This window comes from Alternaria triticimaculans (assembly GCF_023758025.1).
Source record: "Alternaria triticimaculans strain BMP 0046 chromosome Unknown scaffold_13, whole genome shotgun sequence".
In the NCBI taxonomy this organism is placed as follows: domain Eukaryota; kingdom Fungi; phylum Ascomycota; class Dothideomycetes; order Pleosporales; family Pleosporaceae; genus Alternaria; species Alternaria triticimaculans.
Window position 1 is genome coordinate 447,094 of NW_026055970.1, and position 13,693 is coordinate 460,786.

Sequence of the window (13,693 nt, forward strand, 5' to 3'; positions counted from 1 at the left end):
CAAAATCTGGAATGATTTCGATCCCTAGTCTTGATGAGCTGGGAAGGGCGAAAGCCGCAACTAAGAGGCGTGTACAATCCGTTCAAAGGCTGCGCTTGTGCAATGAAGTGTTGCCAGATTTGAAGACACTAGAGTTTGGTGCGTATGCTGAATCCCAATACTGCACCGCCGAGCATGATTTAGAGCACTGGAACAGCGCCAGAGCTTGCGCTGTCAGCTTGCGTTGCTTCGAAATTCACAGATCATGGCCAGCACGATCCGTAAACGCTGGATGTCCTACGATTCATTGTATCTCGTGCACCTGACAGCTAAGCTGTCGAGATGCGCTGTTCTTGGGCCTTGCTTTCTCGAGTTCTCTGTCACTCGTAATAGACTTAGGTAGGGCCGGACTGGGAAAGCGAGGTTATGGTGTATGGTATGACACCATGTCCTGAGGGCCAGGAAACTGACAGAGAAGACAGGCCTGAACGAAGAGCCTTAGTTGTTGAAACTTTGAGCTTGCGAATTGCTAATAGTTCTAGGCCGTGCAAAGGCGCTTCTTCCCAGCGCTACGGTGATCGCCTGTACATGTTGGCTCCGACTAACAAGAAGAAGAGGTCGAGGCTAGCCAATTATATTAATGGTGCCAGCACGCGAGGTGATGCACATATACGGCTGGGAGGGCATGATAAAAGAACTGACCAATAAGCGCATGGGTTGAGACCAGGGAACTACTACGCCGCAATCTTGCAGAGGTCGGGACCCGATGGCTACGTCCAGCGCGTAGCCCATTGCGCTTCTCCAGATTTCAAGAATACCTAAAGGTTCTGCTGCGGCTCTCGACATGGTCAATCAAATATATTCGAAGAATAGTCACGGAGTGACGCACTTAATGTATTGAAAGCGCTTTGTTCTTTGATACGTTCGTGATGGGGACGTGCTGATACTGCCCCCAAAATAAGTTACGGCATAGGAGGGCATTGTCTTACACGCATTAATCCGAAACAGCTCAGTTGCTATAATAGGACAGCATGTCATAGAGGGCAGCGCGTACGTCGATTGTGTTTGCTTAACTCCTCTTTGCTTCCATCTCAGCTATTCACGACCAGACTTCTGGAGAGTCCACTATGTTTCCCAGGAAATGGAGATGGAGTCTGATCCTTTTCGTTGGCGTCTTGTTGTTTGCAACGATAGTCTCTTTTTCGGCTCCTTTCACCCCATCGAGGGCTTCCATCTTCCCATCAAGCCACCATGAACATGCTCCGAGCTCGCATGCGTGTCCAACAAGACCGCCCATGCCAGCAATAACTCCAGATACTGGAGATCGCTTCAACTGGAGAGCAATCTCGATCCGACACCCAGTTGATGAGTATGCGCAGCTATCCTCACAAAAGCCTTTGTCCAGGAGCACTTTGCAAAGATCTCCGCATCCAAAGTCGCCAGGTGCCGAAGCGATTGCTGGTAGACGAGCGGCTGTCAAGGAGACCTTTCAAAGATGCTGGAAGTCTTACAAAGAACGCGCATGGATGAAGGATGAACTTGCACCCGTGTCGGGTCAGCCCCGAGATACCCAATTTGGTGGCTGGGGAGCTACGTTGGTCGACTCATTAGACACTTTGTCGATCATGGGAATGGAAGACGAATTCGCCGAAGCTGTCGAAGCAGCTCTGAAAATCGACTTCAGACCAAGCGATGATCGGGAGAGTGAGATCAACATGTTCGAGATCATTATACGCTATCTGGGAGGCTTCATAGGCGCTTACGACGTTTCTGGCTGCCACGACACCCGTCTTCTGAACAAGGCTCTCGAAGTAGCAGACATGGCTTATGCGACCTTCGACACGCCTAACCGGATGCCTGTGTCGAGATGGAAACCCGGGAAGGCGGCGGACGGCGAAGAGCAGCTGCCAGCTCTCTCGGTACTCATAGCTGAAGCCGCTTCCGCTAGTGTGGAGTTCACTCGTCTCTCCCAAATTACAGGCGATATGCGATATTTCGACGCCATCTCCAGGGTTACGGATGTACTTGATGCACAGCAAGGATCCACGAAGCTCCCTGGGATGTGGCCGATCAGTGTAGACATGAGAACGCCGAACCTGACTTTCGACGCTTTCTTTGGGCTGGGTGCTATGGCCGACTCGGCATTTGAGTATCTACCGAAGATGTATCAGTTGCTCAACGGGAATGAGCCGGCTGGTCAGTATCGCAAGATGTACGAATACGCGATGGATACGGCGATAACGCACACCATGTTTCGACCCATGGTGGAAGACAAAGCAGACATCTTGATCGCAACCGCGAAACATGATGGCCCTGATGGACAAAGAGACAACACTGGGCAGCACCTGGTGTGCTACGCTGGTGGTATGCTGGCGCTTGGTGGGCGGCTCTTCGACAACCAGACCCATCTCGACGTCGGACGGAAGATCTCTGACGGTTGCGCGTGGACGTATAAAAATGCACCGAACGGCATTATGCCTGAAGTGTTTTCGATGACCCCGTGTCCGTCGTGGTCAGAGTGCGATTACACACCAGGCGCAAAGCCATTCAGCGCAGTCCACGATGGCCGTTATATTCTCCGGCCAGAAGCAATCGAGTCGATCTTCTACATGTTCCGGCTCACGGGTGAGACCAAGTATCAAGAGATCGCGTGGGAGATGTTCCAGGCCATCGAGGCGAATACAAAGACTGAATTTGGCAACGCCGCGCTCCAAGACATTATGTCGACCCCGCCACCAAAGAGTGACAGCATGGAGGTAAGTCCTAGAAATGCGATGCTTCCGAAACAAACGCTGACTTTATCTCTTCACCTCCGCAGAGCTTTTGGTTGGCCGAGACCCTCAAATATTTCTATCTCATCTTTAGCGACCACGATGTAGTCAGCTTGGACGATTTTGTCTTTAATACTGAAGCGCATCCGTTTCGGATACCCTACCGTTAGTGTCTTGATCGTATCGGCGCAGGATGAGTGGGGTGGCTTCCTGTGGCGTTGGTTTAGGACCGCGAACGCGTATCGTAGGAGAGAGTCGATATATGAAATTTGGCTTGGATTCATATCCCATATGAACAGTTGCGTTGGGTAGCTCTAGGTCGACACTGCTGGTGGCTGCTGAGTCTGACGCGTTGCGCGTTGGGCGGCGTTGACCGGGTGGATCCGAAAGAGGGAAGACGGCGCCGGCACCGGCCAAGCTTTCCCCGAAAGCTTGAGCACGGATGGCGTTGCTTCGAGTCTCGACTTTCGACGCGCACGACACGCGTGAATACATTCTGTGTCCTGGATATTGCGAGCCTGAAAGTTCCGGGCACTTGTTCCTCATCACATGCCGATGACTTTTTCCGTCGTGCTCAACGCATACCTAGCGCATACCAAAGGTTCACTGTAGCGCGGCGATGCCCCCTCGTCGGTATTTGACGAAGACGTTAAACCTCGGTGTGCTGCTGCCGAAGTCTGTATCCGTTCGCTAAATGATAGGATGACGAAACTTAGCGACGACGACACCGTGACGACGACGGTTCGCAACCCCTGCCTGAAACTAAATGGGCTGGGGTCCAGCCAATAATCCTACCATCTGGGGTCTCCACTGGGGGTCTCCGCGAAAGTCTTCTTCCGCAGGTATTAGTATGGGGAAGGACGGGTACACAGTATGGGGTTGCCACCCCGAGGCGTGCGCACTCGAGATTGCTGGTCTTTCTCTTTCTTGCTACTCATTCCGCAACTCACGCCTAGGGCTGTACCACTAAGACCACGTCACAGTCATGGAGAACGACAAAGAGGCCATCTCAGATAAGCCGATGACTAGTGAGGATCTAGAGCATGCAAACACTCATGGCACGTATCTCGACAATGACGAAGTATCTCACCTTTCCGAGGAGCATCGACAGTATCTGTTGGAAAGACATGGCACGCTTGAGCTTGACCCCATACCCACCATGGGCACGGCCGATCCATACAACTGGCCTCAGTGGAAGGTAGGTCATCACGCATTTATCAGTTTGAGGTCTACTGACAATGGGAATAGAAAGTGATGAACCTCCTCTTTGTCGCCTTCCACGCCATGATGTGCGCGTTTCCCGCTGCTGCAATCATTCCAGCCTATGAGAACATATCCGAAGACCTGGGTGTCAGCCTCCAAAGAGCATCGTATCTTACGTCTCTACAAATCGCTATCCTCGGGGGTGCTCCACTGTTCTGGCGGCCGCTCTCCACACGATACGGACGTCGACCCATCTTCATCATATCTTTGATTGGCAGTCTAGTCTTCAACGTCGGCTGCGCGAAGAGTCAAACATACGCTGCCATGGCTGCTTGCCGAGCTCTCCAAAGCTTCTTCATCTCACCCCCGAACGCAATTGGCAGTGCCGTTGTGGTCGAAACTTTCTTCAAAAGGGAGAGAGCGAAGTTTATGGGTATCTGGACGGTGATGATCACCCTGGGTATACCTCTGGCGCCCCTAATTTTCGGCTTTGTGACCTACAACGTCGGCTATCGCTGGATATATTGGATCCTCGCAATCGTCAACGGCGTTCAACTCATCCTGTACACGCTCTTTGGACCCGAAACGCGCTTCATCCGACATAACAACGCGCAACACGCGCAGTTCGGGTTTGCGGCCTACAAGGAGATGTATCTAAAGTTTCGCCGCATCGATCCTACACCCATTACTGCCTCGGAGTTCATATCACCACTTCGACTATTCAAGTACCCATGCGTGGTCATCCCTGCATGCGCGTATGCAATGGTCTTTCTCTTCGCTTCGGTCCTCGCGACTGTTGAGATTCCGCAACTCTTCGGCGAGAAGTTCCACTTCAACGCACAGCAGATCGGCTTACAGTTCGTGGGTGTTATCATTGGTACGATCATCGGCGAGCAAATTGGTGGACACTCGAGTGATCTCTGGATGCGATGGCGCGCAAAGAAAATGACTCCTCTCCGCCCTGCTCCAGAGTTCCGTCTCTGGCTGAGCTACTTCGGCATCCTTCTCACCATCTGTGGCGAGGTTGTCTTTCTCGTTCGCATCGAGCAAGCCCCCGATCTGCATTGGAACGTAACGCCTATTGTCGGTGCAGGCATAGGTGCAGCAGGCAACCAGATCGTCACTACTGTTCTGATCACATATGCGGTCGATTGCTACCCTGAAGAAGCTGGTAGTATTGGCGTGTTTGTTACCTTTGTAAGGCAGATCTGGGGCTTCCTCGGTCCTTTCTGGTTTCCTCCCATGTTTGAGAATGTAGGTATCGCAAACAGTGCTGGCATCGTTGCGGCATTGCTGGTAGGCGTTAGCTTGATCCCTGTTATGTTCACTCATTGGAAGGGCCATACGATGAGAGGCCACATGTCGGAGAGGATGTAAGACCAGTTGGACATGTCTCCTTGTCATTGTGTCCGATGCAGAGCTACGCGTCTCTGGGTAGCGTCTAAACACGTCGATGACAACCTGAACATCATGAAACGCACGTGCATTTCCAGCTTATCACTTATTGTTGGATATTTGGATTGAATGCGATAGTAAAGGCACTATAGTACATGCACAATCTTCAACCTACAACTTCGCTTCCAACCCCTCCTTCTGACACAGCTCTTCCGCTTCAGCCACAACATCAACACCATAGACTTGCGCCTGGATATCTGCATCCGCCCATTTGTCCGGCACCTTCCCGGATCCAGACTTCAGCGCCGCAAAGATCTTATCGCGCTCCTCCTTCGCCTTGCCAGCTCCAAGATGCATGTCTCTTCCGTTCTGCGCCGCGAGCTCAACGAGTGCTTCCGCTCTCGGCTTCCTCAGCTTCTCATACAAGCGAAGTGCGTGCTCGATGGTCTGCGGCTTCCCGTCTGCGATGCGCTTAGGGGAAAGCACGACGCCCAGCACAGCTCCGTCTTCAATCGCCTGCGCTGCACCTTGGGCCATGTGTGGGAGCGTTGGATGACAAGCGTCGCCGACCAAGGCAGCTGTACCATGCACCCAGGTTACCAACGGATCATGAACCCGTAGCTTCCATTCCACAACTTCGCCCTCTGGCACCAGGTTCAACATGCGATGTATCATCGGACAGAAATCGCCGTAAACGTCCAACATGGCCTTCTTGCTGCCTTTGGTCGTATATTGCGCGTCTGGTGCTCCGGCGAAGTTGATATCGGGCTGCGCGGTGGAGATGTTGTAGATTTGCTTGTTGTGGATTGGATAGGCAATGATGTGTTTCTTCTCGCCAATCCAGCGTGTGACTGTGTCGGACTCAATCAATTTCAGTAGCTCGGGGTCGTTCTCCATCTGGTCTCGGGTCAACATGATACGGTATGCAGCTTGTCCTGAGTCGCAAGCTGCGCCGGTGTGGCCGAGCTCCTTGAGCATGGCGACGCGAGTAGAGCTCTTAACGCCGTCCGCACCGAGCAGGATGTCGCATTCGACTTGTTGGGGCTCTCCGTTGCCCTGAGCTGGTGTAATGGTGAACTTTGGCTTCGCACCAAACTGTACGTTGGATATGTTGCAGCCCAGCTTGAATGTGATCCCGCTTTCCTTCTTGCAACCCTCATAGAGGCCATTTGCCAAACTCGCTCGGTGGCCGACCATGTGTGGGTATCCATACTTTTCTCGCACGTAGCCCAGATCTACGTACCCTAGCTCCTTGTCTGTCGAGCCTTCCCGAATTGATGTATTTGCGCATTGAACTGCCTCGTCGCGGATTGGTCCCCAGCAACATAATCGGTCGAGGATGCGAGCCATATTTGGTGCGAGTTGGATGCCGGCGCCTACGAAGCCCATATTCGTTGCGTTTTCATATATCGTGATGTTCTTGTGACCAGCTTTTGCGAGAGATAGTGCTGCCGCTAGGCCGCCCATGCCTGGAGTTTGTTAGCTATCACGGTATGGTGGGTGATCTGGGTGGGAATGTCTACCTGCTCCAACAATCGCTATCCTAGTATTCTCTGCCATGATGGAAATACTGCGCCTCTGTCTCACCACTCGATGTACAATATCTGCTGGTATGGTAGAGGATGGAGCGCTGCTGAAGCAATGTGGTTGCTGGTTGTTGCTGAGTTGGTCTCGCCGAAGACAAGCAGGGAACGTCCCGACAGCTCTTAAGATTCCTCTTAAACGTTTCTATATCTCAGTCTCTTGCTTTTGCTCCAATCCCTCCACAAGTTCCGAGCTCCTTCCCGCGCGTAATGTTCAGCCACCGGAAGATAGCTTAGCCGGAATGTTCCTACCAGGTCTTCCGAAGCTGCCTCCGAACCTTGAAAAGCACTACACGTCACTCTCAGTCGCAATAGCCGAAGTTTATCTAAGTCAACTCAGTAAGCACTTCTTCGATAAACATATATCGGGGAAGCTGTCGGCCCGAATACGTCCACGCCTGGGGAGCTTGCTGTTCCAAGGTTGTCAGCTACCGGCTGCACACCCCACCGTGGCGGGGCAACGGTTAGCGTCTTTCCATCTCAGCGCCCCACCGCCATCAATGAACGCGCGAGATCCGGCAAATGCGGAGTCGCGGAGTGTGGGTGAGCCGTTCTTACATCTTACTATCGCATCGGCTGTGATTGCACGATCTCGAGGTAAGCTCAAGACGCTGTGCTTAGAGATATTGAAGATGCGCATGAGTCCCGACGCCGGATCGCTTCCACTACGCGACAATATACCTCCAGAGACACGAACTGATGCCGCAGTTCCTGTAAAGCATCAATTGGGCGTCACATTTGATGGCTTAAGCAGTTCGCGATCTTGCCAACATTATACCTTTACTCGTACATCATATGCCTGGTAGGCCTTGTCGCCTACTTAGAGCCGCGTCGATAGTCTCTTGTGGGCGTTCTCTTCAACGCTTGTCGCAAGGACGCGTGTAGAAAAGCCTAAGACAAGAAGAGCATGAAAAAACGTATGTTTTACTATCTCTTCATCGCGTCGCGATGGGAATCTGGGAATCTGGAAATCTACATCGAGCCGCAAGTCGACTTCAACCCGTGGGTACGCGATGGGGGGCTGCATACCCCGCGCTAGCTCAGGGTAGGATGTGGGGTGACTTCCCGAATCATCCCACGAGTAGACTGAGAATTTCGCATCTTTCGTGTCTTTAACAACGATAACAGCTAATTCGTCGAAGGCTTTACGGACGACTGCTGTGTGATCATTGGATCTGTGAGCGAAGACGAACAAATACCTCATCATTACGTGTCGCGAGGCTCACGTAGAGGGAAAGGGTTCACCCGAAACTCTCTTTAATCTTCGGAACACGATCGGAAGACCAGCCTGAAGACAGCGTGACCTTCGGTGTCAGATAAATCACCTGGAGCTTGCTACCTCTGTAGTGGTGATCTAGAACAGTAGCTTCGCGGAAAAGGCTTCTCCCTTGGGCCCAGCATACCTTCGCGGACAACAACTTCAGGACAAAAAGGAGTACACGGACCTAAACACAGCGACACTCGATAATGGCTCGACGAAGCTCATTCGATCAAGCATCAGACGGCTTCCGGGCTCATCTTCCAGACCTCAGCAGTCCCCGCTTCACGACGGCCGCAAAGCAAAACATCTACGAATATGTCCAGTCAATGCAAGACAACCGCGCCCCACCATGGCTGTACGATCTGACTAAAGTCTGGGAGAAGTTATTGGAAGAGCCGTACAAAGGTATTACGAATGACGGCACTGTTAGGGAGGGTCTATATCAAGCACGAGACGAAGGTGTAGATGTTGATGGCCCGGTCAAGAAGGCGGAAGAACTCCTCGCAGCTCTCGACAGCGAGCAGAGGGCGAAGATTTCGTATCCCATCAATGCCAGAGAGTGGAGGGCATGGAGTAACCCAGAGTTCTTACTGCGGCCATTTGGGCTCAGACTCGAAGAAGGTAAGTCTCAAAATCACCAACGTTGCGACCTAGGCTAACTGCTAAAGTCCCTGAGAGTATCGCGCAGTCAATGCTCGCAGTGGTAGAGGCATCTCTTTCCCCAGAAGGCTACGAAAAGGCTATCGCGGCCATGCGGGTGAACCATTTCTTGGGCGAGGTTGTTAAGCTACCCAACATCTTGAACAAGTACTCTTACAACTTCCTGCTGTTTGGTACGCCATCGACCTCCGCTTCCTCGCCTTGGGGCTGGCTCCTCTATGGCCATCATCTCGACATCTCCTGTTTCTACAAGGGAAGCCAGGTTATCATGAGTCCATCGTTCACAGGTGCCGAGCCCAACATCATCGATGACGGAGAATGGAAGGGTACCAAGATATTACACAAAGAAGGCAGTCTGGGCTGGAAGCTGATGCAGAGTCTCAGCCAAGAGCAACAACAAAAGGCACAGATCTTCAAGAAGATGAGAGATGAAGGCATGAAGCAAGTCTACGGCAACTCCAACAATGACGAGACTAAGCGAGACGAGCTCATTACCGATACGTGGGGCCCAGATGACCAGCGCCATCGATGCGGTGCCTTCCGCGACAACCGCATCGTACCTTACGAGGGCGTTCTGGTCTCTTCTCTCGACTCATCACAGCAAGAACTCGTCCTCGCCATTTGTGAGGAGTTCCTGCTATATCATCCCGCGAAGGCGCGCCAACAAAAGCTCGATCAGATCAGACAATACTTAAGCGAGACCTACTTTTGCTGGATCGGAGGCTTCGGCGAAGACGACGCGTTCTACTTCCGTGTTCAGAGCCCGGTCATTCTAGTCGAGTTCGATCACCACTCCGGTGTATTTTTGACGAACAAGGAGCCAGCTAAGTATCACACGCATACGATTGTGAGAACACCAAATGCGGGAGATTATGGACAGGCTATTAGAGAAGGAAACGAAAAGTTAGAGTGAGCAGGCACTGGGTGCAATGTACATAAGGTGTGTCGCAAGGAGATACGTGGCACCCATGTCGTAGATCTCCGTTGTGAGGCGCATGTTGATGATGAGAGGCTACAATAACTACCATACCTATCCTCCACTTCCAGGCGCCGGCCTCGTATCACCAACGAGATTCGTATACTTAACATCCACCTCAAGAACTCCAAACCATACATGTCGGCCATCCCTTTGCTCGAACCTCACCTCGCCCTCCAAAGTAACGAATTCCGCTTCCTCACCTGCCGGAAGATAATTCTCGATTACCCGTACTAAGTCTTGTTTAGCAATCTCATGTCTACGTTCTTGCTGTTCATCAGCATCGCTTCCTGCGGCAACCGAATAGTGAATAGCAACTTCTTCTTGTGGCATAGTTGGAATCCCGGCTATCAATGCGAACATATTTCCGGCATCATCATGACGAGGAGTCTTAGCTCTTACGTACGTAAAGCCTGGTCGTTTCTGCGTTGATAGATGATCGTAAGTCTCCACGTCGCCTTTGTAGGTTGTCGGATAGAGAGAAAAGCCGACGTGGATGTTGGGTTTAGCTGGGATGTCTTTTGGCGTTACGTAGCGCACGATCACGTAGTACTTTTCGTCTACCTTGTAGGGGCCTTTGGGTGCCATGTTGAAGATATTGACAGCGGAATCCGTGAGGGGGGAGTTGACTTATAGGCTAAGTGTTTGTAGGAGCTGATTTGCCAGACCCATGTGATACTGTGTAGGTACCAAGCAGCCCGATAATCGTTTCGTTGGCATGAAAACACCTCGGGTGCACTCATAGACGTACAGAGATAGTCATGCCGCAGATAATTGACAATTAAATGACGTAGTCTACTAAGAAGTGATGATGTGACTACTGACTAGTTACCTCAAGTTCCTGCTACCTTACACTTGCACAACCTCATGCGGTGTGTACGTCTACAGTTCCGATATCGTATCTAAAGTACCGACGCTGGGGCCCCTCAGAGCCAGCTTGGATGATAGCCATAGTTTCGATCCACATAGGCCCATCATCTCCAGGTGCCAGCGTACGAACTGTGAAGTCCAATCTGATATTACCACGCAACATAAGCTGCTGTAATTCTGTTGCTAATAGAGCGCGCAGATCCTGCTCCGCCTCCTCACGCTGCTCCCTTGGTTGGCTGGCTATCCTGACTGTTGTCTCGTCGTCACGGAGTACTTTAGCTGTGATCATAGCCATGGAAGCATGTACACAATTGTTGAAAGGATTAGCCACACAATGCCAGTTGACTCTCTCATCGGCAAAGAACGCACGCTCCTGTAGATTCTGGAATCGCCAAGACTGGACGACAAAGCCTGGTACTATGTTTTCACTCATGTTGGCGGTGCGGATAACCATGTAGACTGGGGTGGACATCTTGGGTTATCTCGTGAAGAGGATGGAAAGCGGCGCGAACACATCCATGAGAATGGCCGGAAGTGATATACGAGTTGTGGGCTTGCTATATCCGGTCAGATGTCAGCCTTGGACGCTTTGCGTGGGCAGTGTGACCAGAACCGATAAGGCTACAAGCCAAATCGCCATGTCGTTTGGACATATGGCACTACCCGTCCGCCAGTTCCCCGGCTCATATACTTCAAGACTGTGAGTTGTCCGTCTTGGATCTGGTACTCTTGAACCTGTTGTTACTACATTACTTAGGCTTTCTGGGTTCCAAAATAGCCAAACAGAAGCAGCAGCTGCAATGGTCTAGTGGTTATGACATTCGCCTCACATCGAATGTGCGACGCGAAGGGTCCCGAGTTCAATCCTCGGTTGCAGTATTGTTTTTGCCATTCGCACGTGGACTGGGCTGGGTCGTTGTTGGAGTTGTGACGGATCCAGTGCAGATGGCGGCCATTTGATAAGTGTTTGCTTGGCATCTTACATGTGAGTTCGGAAAGCTAAGGGTCTACTTTTTGGCCAATGCAAACCCTGCGGCATGGCATCCCTTTGTAAGTGAATTAGCTTCGTGTATTGCGATGCCAACACAAGCATGCGCACAGTGCTTGCATCGCGAAGTCAAATCACCAGCCTGAAATTGTTAGATCCGGAGTGGGGCGTGTGCTCATTGTCGACAGTCGAGACGTTGGAGAGTCATGGTCGGCTGCGATGCGGTCATGGTCTAGATCGCGATAATTTTCCTTCAATAAATCATTGTGGGCATTAATGACGATGCAGACGCTGTTGAAGCTGGTGGTGTTGACGCTGTGGTCACTCCACAGGACGAACAGGTTGCGAAGCTGCACGCTGACATCAGCGTCGCGGGAACCTCGGCCAGCCACGCGATGCGCGTGCTCACCCCACAATCGAAAGACTGCCATCTAACCACGATCAGCACACCACTAACCCCACATGGCCCAGTCCCATCGTCTCAGCGTCCGATTGGATCTCGGTGGCAGCCGTTTCACCAGCCGAACCCTTTCCAGGCGGCACGCCAGGAGAAGCCGCGATACATGCGCGGCCGGGAAACCCTTTGAAGGGCAGCACCCAACGACCTGGTACGTCAGCGGCCTTTCGGTCTGGGGACGCGACGCGAGAATGCGTCGGACTAAGCTCATCAGTCCATTTGCGTCACGGAGCCCGGTGATGTCAAGTGCTGTGATTCGTCGTATGATGTACGGGTGTGGTGGAGAGACATGAGTGCACAGCCTACTTGTGACCTGCATTTCCCCGCACGAGGCTGTCGTATATACAGTCCGCATACGCCGCGCTTGGGACGTCTCACCGGAACACATTACACGTAGCAAGCCATCAATCAAACACCACACTACCGAAGTCAAACCGCGGCCGATACTTTCACACGTCTTGGCCATCACACCTACCAACGTCAAACACAACCACACCTGAGCACACCAAGCGACAAGATATAAGTCGAGCCAAAACTACCATCTCGAGGAACCATCACCATACTCGGCACTACTTTCGCCACTACCACACAACCATCAACATGTCTTTCCTCCTCCGCACATCTACCCTGGTACGCCAGAGGCTCTTCACCACCTCAACACGTGCTCGCAGTGCCATCTCTATGGAAGATGCCGCAGCAGCACAGATGACCTCCACCCCAGGTGCGAGCGTTGTCCCAAGGCTCGGAAGGGTAGCACGATGGTACGTTTCTTCCTCTATGAGATTCCTATCACCACACCACTAACAATGACTAGGTATCTCCCGACCATGGCGGCGGTAGCCATTGGTATGATCTACCTTCCCAAGACCGCATCACAGCCTCGCCGACCCCTTACGCTCGGTGATGCTAATGCCAACATAGGCTTTGGCGTGACCAATGCACTCAACGAGGCCAACCGCAAAGTACACTCTGCGCTTGAGCTCACTCAAGAACAAAAGAACCAGATGCTCATGGACTCCTACGGCGAGCGCTCAAGCTTGGAGGACATGGAAAGGGCGATCGCTGGACTCGAGGCCAAGATGACCACCCAGAAGGACAGGAACAGGATCTTGGAAGAGGCATATGGCGACAAGGCCAGTCTTGAGGATCTCCAGAGGGCCATGGAGCTGTACGAGGTGCAGTGAACGAAGCAAGAGAGGGTGGAGAACCCGAAGAGCAGAACCCCAGCTTCGCGCTTTAGAGCGCACACACTACAAAGAAGAGAAGGATGAAGCCGCGCGCTGAACGCCGCGAGAGTTACACCGCCAGGCCACGAGCAGACATCGTCATCAACTCAGGGTGTCTGGCTCGTGTACCTCGAGAAGTGACGGAGGAACATGCATTTCATATTTGTCAGAGCATTTAGCGTTTTAGCAATCCGTAACAGACCCCAACAGTGGGCTACGATTTCGTACTATACCAACATCAACAATACCAATTTACTATGTTCAACACACAACATTCTCGTTCCTCGCTTTCCAGCCGATGCTAGCCTTGTTCGCTGCTCGGTG

General features: G+C 52.1%; 5 protein-coding genes and 1 non-coding gene across 6 annotated transcripts; 5 read left to right on the plus strand and 1 right to left on the minus strand.

The window, feature by feature from the left end:
* Positions 1 to 1,274: 1,274 nt before the first annotated feature.
* J4E78_008037 (uncharacterized protein) lies at positions 1,275 to 2,998 on the plus strand (the record flags this gene model as incomplete). The annotated part of the gene is made up of 2 exons (XM_049368640.1): positions 1,275 to 2,735; positions 2,978 to 2,998. 2 exons carry the CDS (start codon positions 1,275 to 1,277, stop codon positions 2,996 to 2,998), a joined length of 1,482 nt encoding a protein of 493 aa, XP_049219605.1.
* A 737-nt stretch (positions 2,999 to 3,735) lies between these two features.
* J4E78_008038 (uncharacterized protein) lies at positions 3,736 to 5,330 on the plus strand (the record flags this gene model as incomplete). The annotated part of the gene is made up of 2 exons (XM_049368641.1): positions 3,736 to 3,948; positions 3,999 to 5,330. The coding sequence occupies 2 exons, from the start codon at positions 3,736 to 3,738 to the stop codon at positions 5,328 to 5,330; spliced, it is 1,545 nt and encodes a 514-aa protein (XP_049219606.1).
* Positions 5,331 to 5,519: 189 nt separating this feature from the next.
* Positions 5,520 to 6,908, minus strand: J4E78_008039 (uncharacterized protein; the record flags this gene model as incomplete). Its single annotated transcript, XM_049368642.1, has 2 exons — positions 5,520 to 6,817; positions 6,872 to 6,908. 2 exons carry the CDS (start codon positions 6,906 to 6,908, stop codon positions 5,520 to 5,522), a joined length of 1,335 nt encoding a protein of 444 aa, XP_049219607.1.
* A 1,490-nt stretch (positions 6,909 to 8,398) lies between these two features.
* On the plus strand, positions 8,399 to 9,765 carry J4E78_008040 (uncharacterized protein; the record flags this gene model as incomplete). Its single annotated transcript, XM_049368643.1, has 2 exons — positions 8,399 to 8,813; positions 8,861 to 9,765. 2 exons carry the CDS (start codon positions 8,399 to 8,401, stop codon positions 9,763 to 9,765), a joined length of 1,320 nt encoding a protein of 439 aa, XP_049219608.1.
* A 1,727-nt stretch (positions 9,766 to 11,492) lies between these two features.
* On the plus strand, positions 11,493 to 11,577 carry J4E78_008041. The gene has a single exon. It is a non-coding gene; the product is annotated as a tRNA-Val (tRNA).
* A 1,166-nt stretch (positions 11,578 to 12,743) lies between these two features.
* Positions 12,744 to 13,327, plus strand: J4E78_008042 (uncharacterized protein; the record flags this gene model as incomplete). Its single annotated transcript, XM_049368644.1, has 2 exons — positions 12,744 to 12,904; positions 12,958 to 13,327. 2 exons carry the CDS (start codon positions 12,744 to 12,746, stop codon positions 13,325 to 13,327), a joined length of 531 nt encoding a protein of 176 aa, XP_049219609.1.
* Positions 13,328 to 13,693: the final 366 nt, after the last annotated feature.